Raw genomic sequence first — 14,473 nt, forward strand, 5'->3', positions numbered from 1 at the left:
GAGTTCTGACTACAAAATAAATCTTGATGCTTAACACTGAAGAGAGGGCTCAAATAAGCAAAGAGAGACGTGGACAATGACAACTGTGACAGATGTCACAGAAGGACATGCAATAAGCTATGAAACAAAGTTACAGTCAGACCTACTCTAGTCTGGAAGAAATCAGAAAAGGCTTCCTGGAGCAAGGAGTAATTAGAATAAGCCCAGATGTTCAATACAAAAAAGCCAAACAAAAAGGTATAAGGGACTATGTCAAGAATAGGGAGCAGTACAGCTTGGCATATCCCAGAATCAAAATAAATCCAAGGTGATAAACTCTTAGAAGGAGGAGTGTAGATTAAGACACAGGCCAGAAGAAAGCAAGAAGTTAACAAAGATTAATGAGGTCATGTCAAAAAGAAACAGAAGTCAACCTAAAAAGGCTTCCATTGGCCAAATATGAGACAATTTGACAGGAGTGGATTAAAACACACTAAAATCCAATAGCTCATGATAATCTTTTAAGATGATAATTACAACAAAAAACCTTCAGTGAACAACTCATTACCAATTACTTTGGAAAATGACAAGGAAATCATCTAACTTTTATGCTCCCTTTTCTGTAGCAAGAAGTAACTAAATAGTTGATAAAAGTTATTCCAGCAAATAAATGCACAAAAAATTAGAGAATCAGGGTATCACCATTTTGCAAAATATACATTTTGCAAAATAACAAAATAATGAATTCAGGCAATCATCAACAAAGAATGCTAAAATCATTAGTTAAAGGGGGTATTATGTAATAGAAGAATAAGGCTGATACCACCTGAAACCACTACAAGTGAGGCAACCAGGTATGTAACTTTGATGAGGAGGAAGTACACAACATCTACAAAATAATTTTATTGAAAAAAAAAAAAAGGGAACCTAAATATGATAAAATATCTAAATCTAACTTCAAGCTTTCAGGAAAGACAAGAAATAGAGGAATAAGTTATAGCAAACTTACAGCAAACCTGAGCATCAGAATTGCCTGGAGGGGGCTTTCTAAACCACGTATTGCTGGGAAACCATACGACTGCAAAAGCCAAACACAGAATGTGGGAAATTTCACATTTAAGTGGGGGAGGGCTGTTATAGAATAAAACTTACTTAAGCTGCCTAACTGCAAATGCAATAATATATAGACTCTTAAGACTGATTCAAACAAACTTACCATAAAAAGACATATTGAGATAACAGAAAATTGGAATATGGACTAAGAATGGCTTGTATTAAGGAATTTCTGTTAATTCTATTAACAATAATACTATAGTGGCTTTTTAAAAAATGTCATTTGGACAGGAAAAAAAAAAGGCTAGCGAATTGGCAAAAGCCACACTATGCAGAATAGGCAAAAGACATTCTTTAATAAGTCTGGGCCCAAACTAAGTGGTTTTTACACAAGACTGATATCATTAACAGTAACAACTACTTCTGGTTCCTGAAATCCATGTGCTAAGCACCACATTAAGTTCTTTACATGACTTATCTCTGAATCCTTAAAATAAACCTTATGAAGATATTAAATGCTATACATCCTTTTGTCTCATTTTGTCTGCTGTTCATGACCACAATTGGCAGGTTTTTTTTTTCTTTTTGAGATGCAGTTTCATTCCTGTTACCCAGGCTGGAGTGCAATGGCGCGATCTCAGCTCACTGCAACCTCCGCCTTCCAGGTTCAAGCAATTCTCCTGCCTCAGCCTCCTGAGTAGCTGGGATTACAGGCGCCCCGCCACCACGCTCAGCTGATTTTTGTATTTTTAGTAGAGACAGGGTTTCACCACATTGGCCAGGCTGGTCTCAAACTCCTGACCTCAGGTGATCCACCCGCCTCGGCCTCCCAAAGTGCTGGGATTACAGGCGTGAGCCACCGCGCCCAGTCACAATGGCACTTTTTAAAATGTATGACATATTGAGGGTAGTTTGGAAAAAGGTGGGATCACAGAAAGACCAATTAAAAGGCTGAGTACATTAAGAATCCCTGATATAAAGAATCAGAATAAATGTTCATATATTTGGAATACAGGATGAGCATTTCTAATCCAAAATCATTTTGATCACTGACAAGACACCACAGTGGAAAACTTCACACCTGACTTCATGTGAGGAGTCAAAATGCAGTCGACACTTCGTGCACAAAATCATTAAAAAGTATCGTATAAATTATGTGCTATGTTTACGAGGTATATATTTAGACTTAGGTCCCACCTCTGAAAAAACACATTATGTATACACAAGTATTCAAAAATCTGAAAAATTCCACAATCCAAAACACTTCTAGTCCCAGGCATTTCAGGTAAAGGACACTCAACCTGTGTAACAAAAATCCAGGTATTATTTAACCAAACATTAATTATGTCCTACAAACATTTCACTTCAAAACCAACGTTCCTTGCCAAAGTAGTTTTCAGGAAGTTATTTAAAACAATCTTTTTTTTGAGACAGGATTTCACTCTGTCACCCAGACTAGGGTGCAGTGGCGCAATCATGGCTCATCACTGCAGCCTTAACCTCCCAGGCTAGGCAACCTCCCACCTTAGCATCCTATGTAGCTAGGACTACAGGCACACGCTGCCACACCTGGCTAATTTTTGGTAATTTTTGTAGGGACAGGGGTTTTGCCATGTTGCCCTGGCTGGTCTTGAACTCCTGGGCTCAAGCACTCCTCCCGCCATGGCCTCCCAAAGTGCTGGAATTACAAGTATAAGCCACAACACCCAGCCCAAAACAATAATTTCTATATGTATTATAGTTATTGGGTTTATATTTCTTACTTCTACTGGAAGAAAATAGAGAAAACATAAAGCAGTATCTTCTCCTAGAAAGTGCCTTTTCCCCCAAATTCTTTAAATGGAGAAAACACATTACTGTCTCAATTCTCTAAATGACTGAAAAAATACCCTCCCCATATTTTTCAAATTCATCTCCAGTTCAAGAATCTTAGATAAGCACATAGAACTCTATATGGTAAGAGACCTTAGAGTGAAGACAAGGGAAGTGGGTATTCCCTGGCCATCTCTTCTAATGGGATAACCATAGAAGACAATACAGAAAGGTTCCTAAAGCTTCTTTATCAGAAGTCTCTCCTATTCTAGAGTCCTACTGTGGCTTACAATTACTGGGTTTTGTATACCGGTTACTCTAGGAACCGCCTCTTAGGAACTGAGCTACGGTTAGTTGCCAATGGCTAACTACACCCAAGCCTGATTTAACAACTTAGGCGTTAGGCTGACTACAACAAAACAAAATACCCAAAAAAGGATTCCAACAAGGAAAGCATGGTATACTAGAATGAAAACTAAATGTTAGTCTACTCAAAAACCTGGGTTACATAAAAAGATGCTGAATATGAACTTTGGAAATGCAAACTAAAACCACAAGATACCACTAGAACGGCTATAATCAAAAGAATAAAAAAACTATTAAGACGGTAAATTTCAGCCAGGCATGGTGGCCCACGCCTGTAATTACAGCACTTTGGGAGGCCAAGGTGGGAGGATATTTAGGAGGCTACTCAGGAGGCTGAGGTGGGAGGATCACTTGAGCCCAGGAGGTCAAGGCTGCAATGAGCCTTAATTGTATCATGGCACTCTAGCCTGAGCAACAAGTGAGACCCTATCTCAAAAAAAAAAAAAAAAAAAAGTAAATTTTATATGGTTTTTACAATAAAAATTTTTAATTAAAAAACGGTATCAATATTGAAGATATTGTGAAGAAACGGTAATCTTCATGCATTGCTACTGAGAACACAAAATGGTAAAACTATTTTGGAAAAGTTTGACAATTTTTTATGTTAAACACAACACTTAGCATATGACTCTGCAACTCTACTCCTAGGTATCTACCCAAGAGAAATGAAAATATATGTCCACATAAAGACTTATACACAAACATTAACAGCAGCATTATTTATAATAGCCCAAATCTGGGAAAAAAAAACAAACCAAATGTCCTCCAACTAGTGAGTGAATAAACAAATCATGGTATAGCCATACAATGGAATACCATTCAGTGATAAAATTGAATTAACTAGCTGGGTGTGGTAGCTCATCCCTGTAAGGCCAGAACTCTGGGAGGCCAAGGTGAGAGGATCCCTTGAGCCTAGGAGATTGACGGTGCTTTAGGCGAGGTCGTGCCACCACACTCCAGCCTGTTGACAGAGACCCTGTCTCAAAAAAAAAAAAAAAAAAGAGGGAACTAATAAAAGCAACAAACAAGCCAGACACAAGATTATGACAGAAAGTATCAGTGACTGCCCTGGGTGAGGAGGGGTTAGGCTGCAACAGAGCATGAGGGAACTTTTTGGGTAATGGAAGTGTTCTAAAACTTCATAGAGGTGGTGGGTATACAACTGTATACAATGTATGCTTAAAATGTATTATACTTTATTGTGTATAAATTATAGCTCAATGAAATAGTTTTTTAAAAACCCTGGGTTGATTAGATCTGTAAGTTACTAGCTATGTGACATTAACCAGAATGGTTTTTTTTCCTTCAGATATGCCTATTCTGTTTCATCAGTTTTCATTGCTCACAATCACACATTTTATTTTTAAAGTGAACAATTCTATAATGTACTGCAGTTATTGGGCTTACAGATAATTCTTACTTCCACTGGCAGAAATATATACTTATCTGCACTGCTACTTGCTCTATCTCGTAAGATTGTTGTGAAACATCAAATAAGATAACTGATGAGAAAGTTCTTTGGTAACTGTAAAATAGTATTACGCAACTATATAGTAGACTTTACATTTTTGAAAAACAGACGTGAAAATGTTTTTTCATATGAGCGACTTGAGACCCTTGTAAACCTAGGTACCCAAAGTCAATCTTTGCCCAGAAATAGAAAGCAGTTGTCTATTCAAATGCCACCTTTGAAATATCCTATCGAAACCTGTTTCCTACTGTCGCTTGAGTTAGTAGATGGCTCAATGTAGTATCATCTAAGCTGCACTTTCATTTTTCAAAGGAAAAACACTAAAGAAATGTTTAGAGAGAGACAGATGAGCATGACACATTTATTTTTCAGGGGAAAAGAGAGATACGTAGAAAAATGTCTTCAATTCCATATGCATTTACTGAATGTTTCCTGATGAGATCTGCATTAGCAAGAGAGAGTGAATAATTTTAAGAATAGCAAAATTTCTTAAACCAGTGTGGCACAATCATTTCAACTTTGCCTGTTCCAAAATTTGACAGATTCTCTCTTTTTTTGTTGTTTCTACTACTGTTGTACAACTGGGCTCTTTGCTATCCTACCAAGTTTGTGTGGTATTTGACATTTAGCCTAGTTATATTTGCAAGTTTCCACACTGCAATATTTACAAAGGCTGTTTGGACATAATCTCCTCAGGTTTAACGACTAAATTTCACCTTGAATTCAGGTTTATATCAAATCTTACAATTCTGAAAAGCTACTCTGCCAGCAACAGGTACTACAACGAAAAATCAACAAAGCCTGTACCACCACAAAATGCTCTGCTAACATTTTCAATTTTTAAGACTCCTTTTCAGTAACAGTTCTAAAGAGGAAGAATCTACGGCCAATTCCAAGGCCAGATTTCATTTAATGTTGTCTTGCTTCAGTAGTAACTCTAAACTCAAGTTTCACATTTCTCCTTCGATAACATTAAGGTCGCTCGGTCCGGTTACCGCACACCTCCAATTTTAGCGTCCAAGAAACCTGAAAGAACGGCACCTTGCCTACTTGCTCCTCCAGCCTTCTCTCAACTCAGAAGCTTGGCCAAACGTGCCGCTCTCTCCACAACGCCAACGGAGCTGGAACGCAGCGCCCGGAGGACAACTGGTCACGGGGAGGAGGGGAGAACTTCGCCGCCCGGAGTACGGCGGCTGAGGTCCAATCCAGCCCGCGCCCAACTCTACTCGGTGCCAGGAAGGCGTGTGGACCCGAAGTCTCAGGCCGCGGTGCTAGATCCGGAGGAGCAGAGTCGCGCGTGGCTGGGGTCAGGTAGTAAACAAACCGACGGGAGAAGGGGGAAGGGGCAACGGCGAGGCGGGTGGGGTAAGAGAAGAGGTAGGACCTCGCTCCAACCCTTCAGCGCGAGCCAGCAGCCGGCTCCACCCCACCGAGGACCAGATGCTGGTCTCGGCGCGGCGCTTCCGCTTGGGTCGGAAAACCGAAGGCCCCAACACCCCTGGAGCCCAGAGTCCACAAGGCCATCGGCTCCGCGACCCCCGCCCCACAGCGCCCTACCTGAACCCGCAATCTGGATCCCGGGCGTCGCGGCCGGGCGCGCCCAGCCCGGTCTTCTTGCTGAAGAGCTTCTGGAACAGCGTAGGGGCCATGCTCCCCACGGCCAGGCAGGGGTCGCTCCGCTGGGCGCTTGGTAGGCCCCTGCTCCTAGAGCCGCCCCGCCACCCCCATGGGCGCCTCAGTCATATGACAGAAATTAGTCACTTCAAACGGCCACGGCGCGCGGGGCGGGGCGCGAGGCAAGGCCGGCGCTCATTGGCTGGAGGTGGGCCGCATCACGTGGCGGCGCGCGGAGCAGGGGCAAGGCGGGGGCGTGGGGTGGAGCTACCTCCATTAGGCGCACTGGCGTTTCCCGTCACGTGGCAGCTCACGGGGCGGGGCGTGTGCCGAGAGGACAAGACTGGAAGGTGGCTAGGGATGTGTAGGGGGAGTAGGCTCAGTCTCGATCCTCCTCTGTGAGGCTGTCGGCTACCATCAGAGGCTGCGCCAGGGTGGCGCGGGGACGATGCCAGGAGCCTTGGAGTGCAGAAGCCTTCGACTCCCCGCACCCACAGAGTTGCGTAGGGAACCATGGGCAACCTATTCTCCCTTGTCAGCCCCTCCTTAGCTTCTGCGGCTTCACACCTCCATTCCGCGCCGGGGAGAGTCTGGCGGCCCCTGGAGCACGGAAGGCGCACGAGCGTACCCGTGGGGCCTCGGCCAAGGCTGGACTTTGAGCCCAGGACCCCAGGCCCGCCCTTAGAAGGCCGCTCCGGCCCGCGAGAGGTCTGGGATCTGGACAGCGCGGGGGCTGGCTCACAGGGACTGGTGGAGGAACCTGCCGGGACCCCTGCCACAGCCATGGCTCCCCGCAAAGACGACCTCGGGCAGGGACTGCGGGCAGAGTTTGTACTAGTGCCTCAAACCCTGACATCAGGAATTAGTCTCGTGGAAGAGCTAGCGATTGGAGGCTCAGGAGTTAGGCTGTTTCCTTGGTAACCAACAAAATCAGGTGAAACCAACGAAGTCAGGAAGCCTAAAGACATGTATGTACAGATATCTAAACTTTTACGCTAATTATTTAGATTTTTAATCTATCTTAATGGTTAGGTGTGAAGAAGGGAGGAACTGTGGAATTTTAACCAAGTTACAGGGAAGAAACGCTTTCTAAAAAAAGAAAAACGTTGCTCACATGTGACCTCACAGTCTTATTTAACCCATGGAACCAAAATATACCAGAGTTTGGAGCAAACTAATCTTATAAATTTTCAGCACCCCCATCCATTCACTCACTCCCCCTCCAGGATAACGAAGCTTGTACAATGGGATGCAATCCTCAGAGAAATTTAGGAAATAACTTGTATATGGTTGGAAGGCTGGATAAAAATACTTTGGGCAGGCGTGGTAGCTCACGTCTGTAATCCCAATACTGCAAGGCAGAGGCAAGCAGATCGCTTGAGCTCAGTAGTTCCAGACCAGCTTGGTCAACAGTAAGACCCCATCTCTACAAAAAAATTTTTTTAATTAGCCAGGTGTGGCCGGGCGCTGTGGCTCACGCCTGTAATCCCAGCACTTTGGGAGGCCATGGCGAGTGGATCACCTGAGGTCAGGAGTTCCCAACCAGCCTGACCAACATGGTGAAACCCCATCTCCAAAAAATTAGCCAGTATGGTGGCGCATGCCTGCAATCCCAACTACTTGGGAGGCTGGGGCAGGAGAATTGCTTGAACCCAGTAGGTGGAGGTTGCAGTGAGCCAAGATCGTGCCATTGCACTCCAACCTGGGCAATAAGAGTGAAACACTGTCTCAAAAAAAATACCAAACAAAAATTAGACAGGTGTGGTAACGGCGCACACCTGTGGTACCAGCTACTCGGGTGGCTGAGGTAGGAGGGTATCTTGAGTGTGGGAAGTCAATGCTGCAGTGAGTGCCACTTGCACTTCAGCCTGGGCAACAGAGGGGGGCCCTATCTCAAAAAACAAAAAAATATTTTTTGAGAATTCATTTAATTAGGTATACAAATCAAATTTTATTTTCTTTAAGTGGCTACCAACTCCCACTGATTTGCAGCTAGAGTTTATGCTCTAAATAAGGGTCTGAAGATATTTAGAAAAGAAAATGTAATAGGCAGAATTTATATCTCTTTCAGAATTTGTCAGCAACCAAAATACTGAGTTTCAATGTTCCAAGACTTTTTTAAAGCACTATTTATTTATGACTAAGATACTGACATATTCATTCCACAATAATTTACGTTCTAGGCAGTGGGGATCTAAAGTAAAAAAGAGCTAGATTTCTAGGTGAGGAGACAGTATTTAAAGTTATTTCAGATAGTGACTACTGTTGTGAAGTTGGTAAGAACTAAGCAATGAAATGAGGGTGTCAGCAGAGTCTGAGGAGGTAACATTTGAGGTGCTTAGGTTGAAAATAATTCAGTTTCTCTGTATATTACCCAAGGTCCAGAAGCTACTGGGCAATACAGGATCAAAACAGCAGTACTATTTCACCTAGACATTTCAGATAATCCTCTGGCATCAAATGCTGAAAGATTTCTAACAGAGTAAAATAAGCTGTGTATATTTTTCTCACAAAACATTTGAATGTAGAATGAAATTTTTGTATTAAAAAAAAAAGTCAATGCAGTTTTTAAAAAATAAACAGAAGCATAGATCCTATCTGTCAATTAATGGTGCAATCATTTGGGGAAGTTTTGTTTTTACACTAAACTAAATGAGTACAAGTGGAAACAGGCTAAAGTCTGTCTATAAAGGACCAAAGACATTAAGGACTAATGGCTGTCCATGACTGACACAGAAAAGAGTAGTTCCAGGTCCCCTCAGAAGGAACTTTGCAAATACAATAACCTTGTGTGCTTTCACTGTGGGAAAAAATTGCTTCATGGGTAATTATAGATATTAATAGTAAGGGAAAAGAATATAACTCCTTGCATAAGAGACACTTTCAGTATTATCTAACCATTTAATGGTTTTATTTCTATAGTCTTATTTAGTCTTATACTTGAAAGGTACAGAAAAAAATTAGATTTATTTCCAATCATTCATCACATTTCTCCTACATTGCAGTGTAATACTAAAGTCACAGAATCAGAGAGTGCTGAAATGATACAAGTTTGTAATAAAAGAGGACACAACTATACATAATTATTCAGATTAAATTTTAAATATTTCAATTTTAGTATCAGTGAATATTATCTTTTATTTTTCCTTTTACTTAGTACTACGTCCTATCACAGAGAAGCTGAGGTGTCTTACAGGCAGCCTTTGTAAGTTTAACAAGTCAGCAAAGAGGAAATGTGAGAAAGAAAATAATTATCTACTCATTCATGCTATGTTATATCAATGTGGAACTACTGGGTTACAAACATTAGACATAAAGCCTACACTCTCATTCAAGGGTAGAAGATTCAGTCTCCTCAAAACTCCAACAGTCTATGGATTTCTGTCCACCTGCTTCAAATATTCCCCTCCTGATAGCATAAAAGACAGGCATTCTTTACGATAGGCATTTGCTGGTTACTACATATAGGAAAAGGTGGCAATAAAACTAAAATCTTCCTCAACCACCATGTTAATAAGAATAGTCTCAATTATGCTGAATTATCATGAAACAAATTATAATTTCATTGATAACATCTCAGAACAAGACATTCAAAATCAAGATGATGAAGTAGACCTGCCTGAAAAACATTTAGATAGATGGGCTCAAGTTACCCCGCTTTTAAAAACTCTTAAACCAGCTGACCATTTATTGCTATATAATAAGGAAATGGCAGCATTCTGAAGCACCAGAAAACATAAATGGTGATTTATTCAACAAACATTTCTTGAGTCCCTCCAACATCTCAGACTCTACTCTAGGCACCGGGAATATGGTATTGAACAAGAGAGTCCTTATTCTTAGAAATTTTGTTTTTTGTGGGAAGAGACAAAATAAACAAGATGTTTGCAAGTTGTGCTAGGAGCCATGAAAGACAGCATGGATAGCAAGCAACTGATGGAGACCAAATTTAGATAGGGTGGTCAGGGAAGGCCTATCCAAAGATGTGTGATTTTAGCGAAGATGTGAAGAATGAAAAGGAACCAGCCATAGGAAGAAGGTGGTGAAGAATATTCTGGCAAACAGAAGAAAAAGTACAAAGGCTCTAAGAGAGAAATGGTTTTGGCCTGTTTGAAGAGGAGAAAGGAGGTCAGAAGAACTAAAATATACTCTGAGAATGGGAGATGGTTTGAAATGGTTAGAAAGGTATGAGGGGCCAGATTACGTAGGACCTTGTAAATTATGGAAAGGAGGTTAGACTGAGTGTGATGGGAGCTATCAGAGGAGTTTGAAACAGGAGAGGGACATGACACAATTTATGATTCTACTGTGGCTGTTCTGTGGATAAGGAATTTTAAAAGAGGAAGAATGGAACCAGAGAAATGAAATGCGTGACTACCTGTATTTTAGGAGAGAATTGATGGTGGCGAGCAAGTTATTTTGGAGATACACACTTCTGTTAGGAATGAAGAAAAGAAAAATATGACTCCTAGGTTTCTGCTGTGAGCAACTAAGTGGAAGTTATTTCCTGATTAAAAGACCAAGGAACACATGGATTTTAAGAGGAAAACCAAACATGTTAAGTTTGGATGTATTAAGTTTGAATTGCCTATTAGACATCCACGTGGAGATATTGAGTAGAATATATGGGAAGAAGCTAGGATTAGTGAGAGAAATTTGGGAGGTGTCAGCTTCTAGACAGAATTTATATTTATGTATATATGCATGTATGTATGTTTGAGAAAGAGTCTCACTCTGTCTCCCAGGCTGGAGTACAGTGGCATGATCTCAGCTCACTGCAAGCTCTGCCTCCCAGAACTCCCAGGTTCATGCCATTCTCCTGCCTCAGCCTCACAAGTAGCTGGGACTACAGGCACCTGCCACCACACGTGGCTAATTTTGTTTTGTTTTGTTTGTATTTTTAGTAAAGACGGGGTTTCACTGTGTTAGCCAGGATGGTCTCCATCTCCTGACCTTGTGATCTGCCCGCCTCAGCCTCCCAAAGTGCTGGGATTACAGGCGTGAGCCACCATGCCCTGTTGCAGGAAGTCCAGGATGCTGAATGGAGGGACCGGCTGAAACCATAGCAGAAGAACATAATTCTGAAGATTTCATGGACATTTATTAGTTCCCCAAATTAATACTTTTATAATTTCTTACACCTGTTTTTACTGCAATCTCTGAACATAAATTGTGAAGATTTCATGGACACTTATCACTTCCCCAATCAATACCCTTGTGATTTCCTATGCCTATCTTTAATCTCTTAATCCCATCATCTTTGTAAACTGAGGTGGATGTATGTTGCCTCAGGACCCTGTGATGATTGCGTTAACTGCACAAATTGTTTGTAGAGCATGTGTGTTTGAACAATATGAAATCTGGGCACCTTGATAAAAGAACAGGATAACAGCAATGTTCAGGGAACAAGGAAGATAACTTTAAACTCTGACTGCCGGTGAGCCGGGCAGAACAGAGCCATATTTCTCTTCTTTCAAAAGCAAATAGGAGACATATCGCTGAATTCTTTTTCTCAGCAAGGAACATCCCTGAGAGAGAGAATGCATCCCTGAGGGTAGGCCTCTAAAATGGCTGCTTTGGGGACGGCTGTCTTTTACAGTCAAAGACAAAGGGATGAAATAACCCGGTCTCCCGTAGTGCTCCCAGGCTTATTAGGATGAGGAAATTCCCACCTAATAAATTTTGGTCACACCAGTTGTCTGCTCTCAAACCCTGTCTCCTGATAAGATGTTATTAATGACAATGCATGCCTGAAACTTCATTAATAATTTTAATTTCACCCCGTCCTGTGATCTCGCCCTGCCTCCATTTGCTTTGTGATATTTTATTACCTTGTGAAGCATGTGATCTCTGTGACCCACACCCTATTCATACACTCCCTCCTCTTTTGAAAATCGCTAATAACTTGCTGGTTTTACGGCTCAGGAAGCATCATGGAACCTGCTGACATGTGATGTCTCCCCTGGACACCCAGCTTTAAAATTTCTCTCTTTTGTACTCTTTCCCTTTATTTCTCAGACCAGCCGACACTTAGGGAAATAGAAAAGAACCCATGTTGAATATCGGGGGTGGGGTTCACCCAATAGCGCCCAGCTGACAGAATTTACAATAATGGAATGGATGACTTTACATGAAGGGAGTGTGTATATAAAGAAGAAGGTTCAGAACTAAGACCCAAAGAGGATAACACTTACAGGTCTGGAAGAGAAAGATCCAACATAGAAGAATGAGAAGGAGCAGCAGTAAGACAAGAGAAGAAAACATCTCTAAAAAGAGAAATGAGTCAACTGTGTTGAATGGTGCTGAAAATTCAAGTGTTCATTAGATTTGTCAATATGGATATCCTGACAAGAACAGTTTCAATGGAGTAATGTGAGTGAAAGCCTGAAGCAGGTTCCAAAAGATAAAGGGGGCAAAAAGGAAGTGGTAAAGCAAATGCAGACAACAACTCTTTTTTGCTGAGATGGGGAGCAGAGAGGAGATGGAAAGGGACAACTGGTTTTCTTTTAAGATAGAAGATATTAGAGAATTGTGTATGCAACAGAAACAACCTAATAGGGATGGTGAAAATAAGCACCTACTATGTTCCAAGTGCTAGGAATACAATAGGAACAAGATGGATACAGGCCCTGCCCTTAAGAAACTAAATAATGAAAAAGCTATTACAGATTGTGATGTTATTTCAGGGAATCAAACTTTTCCTTCAAATATAAATTGGCTTGAAATCCTCATCTTGAATTATATTTCAAGTGTACAAAACTATGACAAAAATTATTACAACAAATATTTTTCAAACATTTAATATCCTTAATATGTGTCTGTGCTAGAATCCAGCAATACAATAAAGAATAAGACATAGTTTCTATGTTCAAGGACTTTACAGTCTAGGGAGAAAAAACAATTGACAGGCTGGGTGTGGTGGCTCACGCCTGTAATCCCAACACTTTGGGTGGTCAAAGCAGGTGTATCACTTGAGGTCAGGAGTTCAAGATGTGCCTGGCCAATATGGCAAAACCCTTGTCTGTACTAAAAATAGAAAAATTAGCCTGGCATGATGGTGCATACCTAGTAGTAGTAGTAGTAGTAGTAGTAGTAGTAGTAGTAGTAGTAGAAGTAGTAGTAGAAGTAGTAGTACGAGCACTACTCAGGAGGTTGAGGCAAGAGAATCGCTTGAACCCAGGAGGCGGAGCTTGCAGTGAGCCTAGATCGTGCCACTGCACTCCAGCCTGGGTGACAAAGAGCAAGGCTCTGTCCCAAAAAATAAAAATAAAAATAAAAAATTGACAGGCAATTATAGTACATTTTGATAAATGCTATGATGTGGGAAACTCTAGATTTTGATTGAGTCCATTAGTCAGGATGTTCTACATTGTACATGATAGAAAACCCAAACAAAACTAGCATAAGCAAAGAATGAAATTGATTAGCTCTCATAACTGGATCTAGTGCAGATGAACAGTTCAGGCACAGCTTTATCCAAGGACTGCACCAATGGTATTGAGAATTCAGTTTCTTTTTCCCATCTCTAATTTTTCTGTGCAGACTCTATTCCCAGGCAGTGTCACCAACTGTGGACATAAGCTGGCTGCCAGCAGCTTCCAGGATATATCCTTTCAGACAAAAGTCCAAGAAAAAAAGAAAAGTCTGTCCCAGCATTCCAAGAAAAAAAGCTCTGATATTTAATCCCAATAGGATCAGTTTAGGCCTTGGACCCATCACCGAACCAATTACTGTGCCAGAGTTGAGAGGGCTAACATGAATTGGCTTATGCCATGAAAGGCCTACCCCTGGAACTATGGGTGGGATCAATCCAACCTAAACCATATGGCTTAGAAATGTAAAATTCACTTAGGATAAAGTTAGAAGGAAAATGGATAGATGCAGGGGAAGTCACAACACATGTCCACTACCAATATCCATAACAGAGACAAAAACTTGGGATCAGCTACACAGACATGGTAACTAAAGCCATGAGTATATGAGATCACCCAGTGCAAGTGTTGCATGAGAAGACCCGGGACAGACCCCCAGGAAACACCAAAACTTAAAGACTGGGCAGAAAAAAAGGAGCCTTTGTAAGAAATGGAAGAGTGAGCTAGAGATGAGATGAGGGCCTGGAGGCTTTCACAGAATGTTTCAGAGAAGTCATTCTTTTCTAGAGGCTTTTAGGAAGAAAGT

The 14,473-nt window shown here is 41.4% G+C and overlaps 1 protein-coding gene and 2 long non-coding RNA genes across 8 annotated transcripts in view; 1 reads left to right on the forward strand and 2 right to left on the reverse strand.

Moving 5' to 3' along the window:
* FNIP1 (folliculin interacting protein 1) overlaps nt 1–6,426 on the reverse strand; it is a 160,303-nt gene extending 153,877 nt beyond the window's left edge. For all 6 annotated transcript variants that reach the window (XM_073994159.1, XM_005557703.4, XM_045394887.2 and 3 more), the window contains exon 1: nt 6,239–6,426. In XM_073994159.1, coding sequence (XP_073850260.1) covers nt 6,239–6,330 — 92 coding nt within the window. In that variant the 5' untranslated portion in view covers nt 6,331–6,426. The remainder of the gene's footprint in view (nt 1–6,238) is intronic.
* LOC141407060 (uncharacterized) lies at nt 5,013–5,856 on the reverse strand. The gene is made up of 2 exons (XR_012414054.1): nt 5,723–5,856; nt 5,013–5,123 (listed from the first exon to the last, which is right to left on the reverse strand). It is a non-coding gene; the product is annotated as an uncharacterized lncRNA (long non-coding RNA).
* LOC135971063 (uncharacterized) lies at nt 5,863–13,151 on the forward strand. The gene is made up of 2 exons (XR_010587135.2): nt 5,863–5,992; nt 11,200–13,151. It is a non-coding gene; the product is annotated as an uncharacterized lncRNA (long non-coding RNA).
* Nucleotides 13,152–14,473: the final 1,322 nt, after the last annotated feature.

This window comes from Macaca fascicularis, chromosome 6 (genome assembly GCF_037993035.2).
Source record: "Macaca fascicularis isolate 582-1 chromosome 6, T2T-MFA8v1.1".
NCBI lineage: Eukaryota > Metazoa > Chordata > Mammalia > Primates > Cercopithecidae > Macaca > Macaca fascicularis.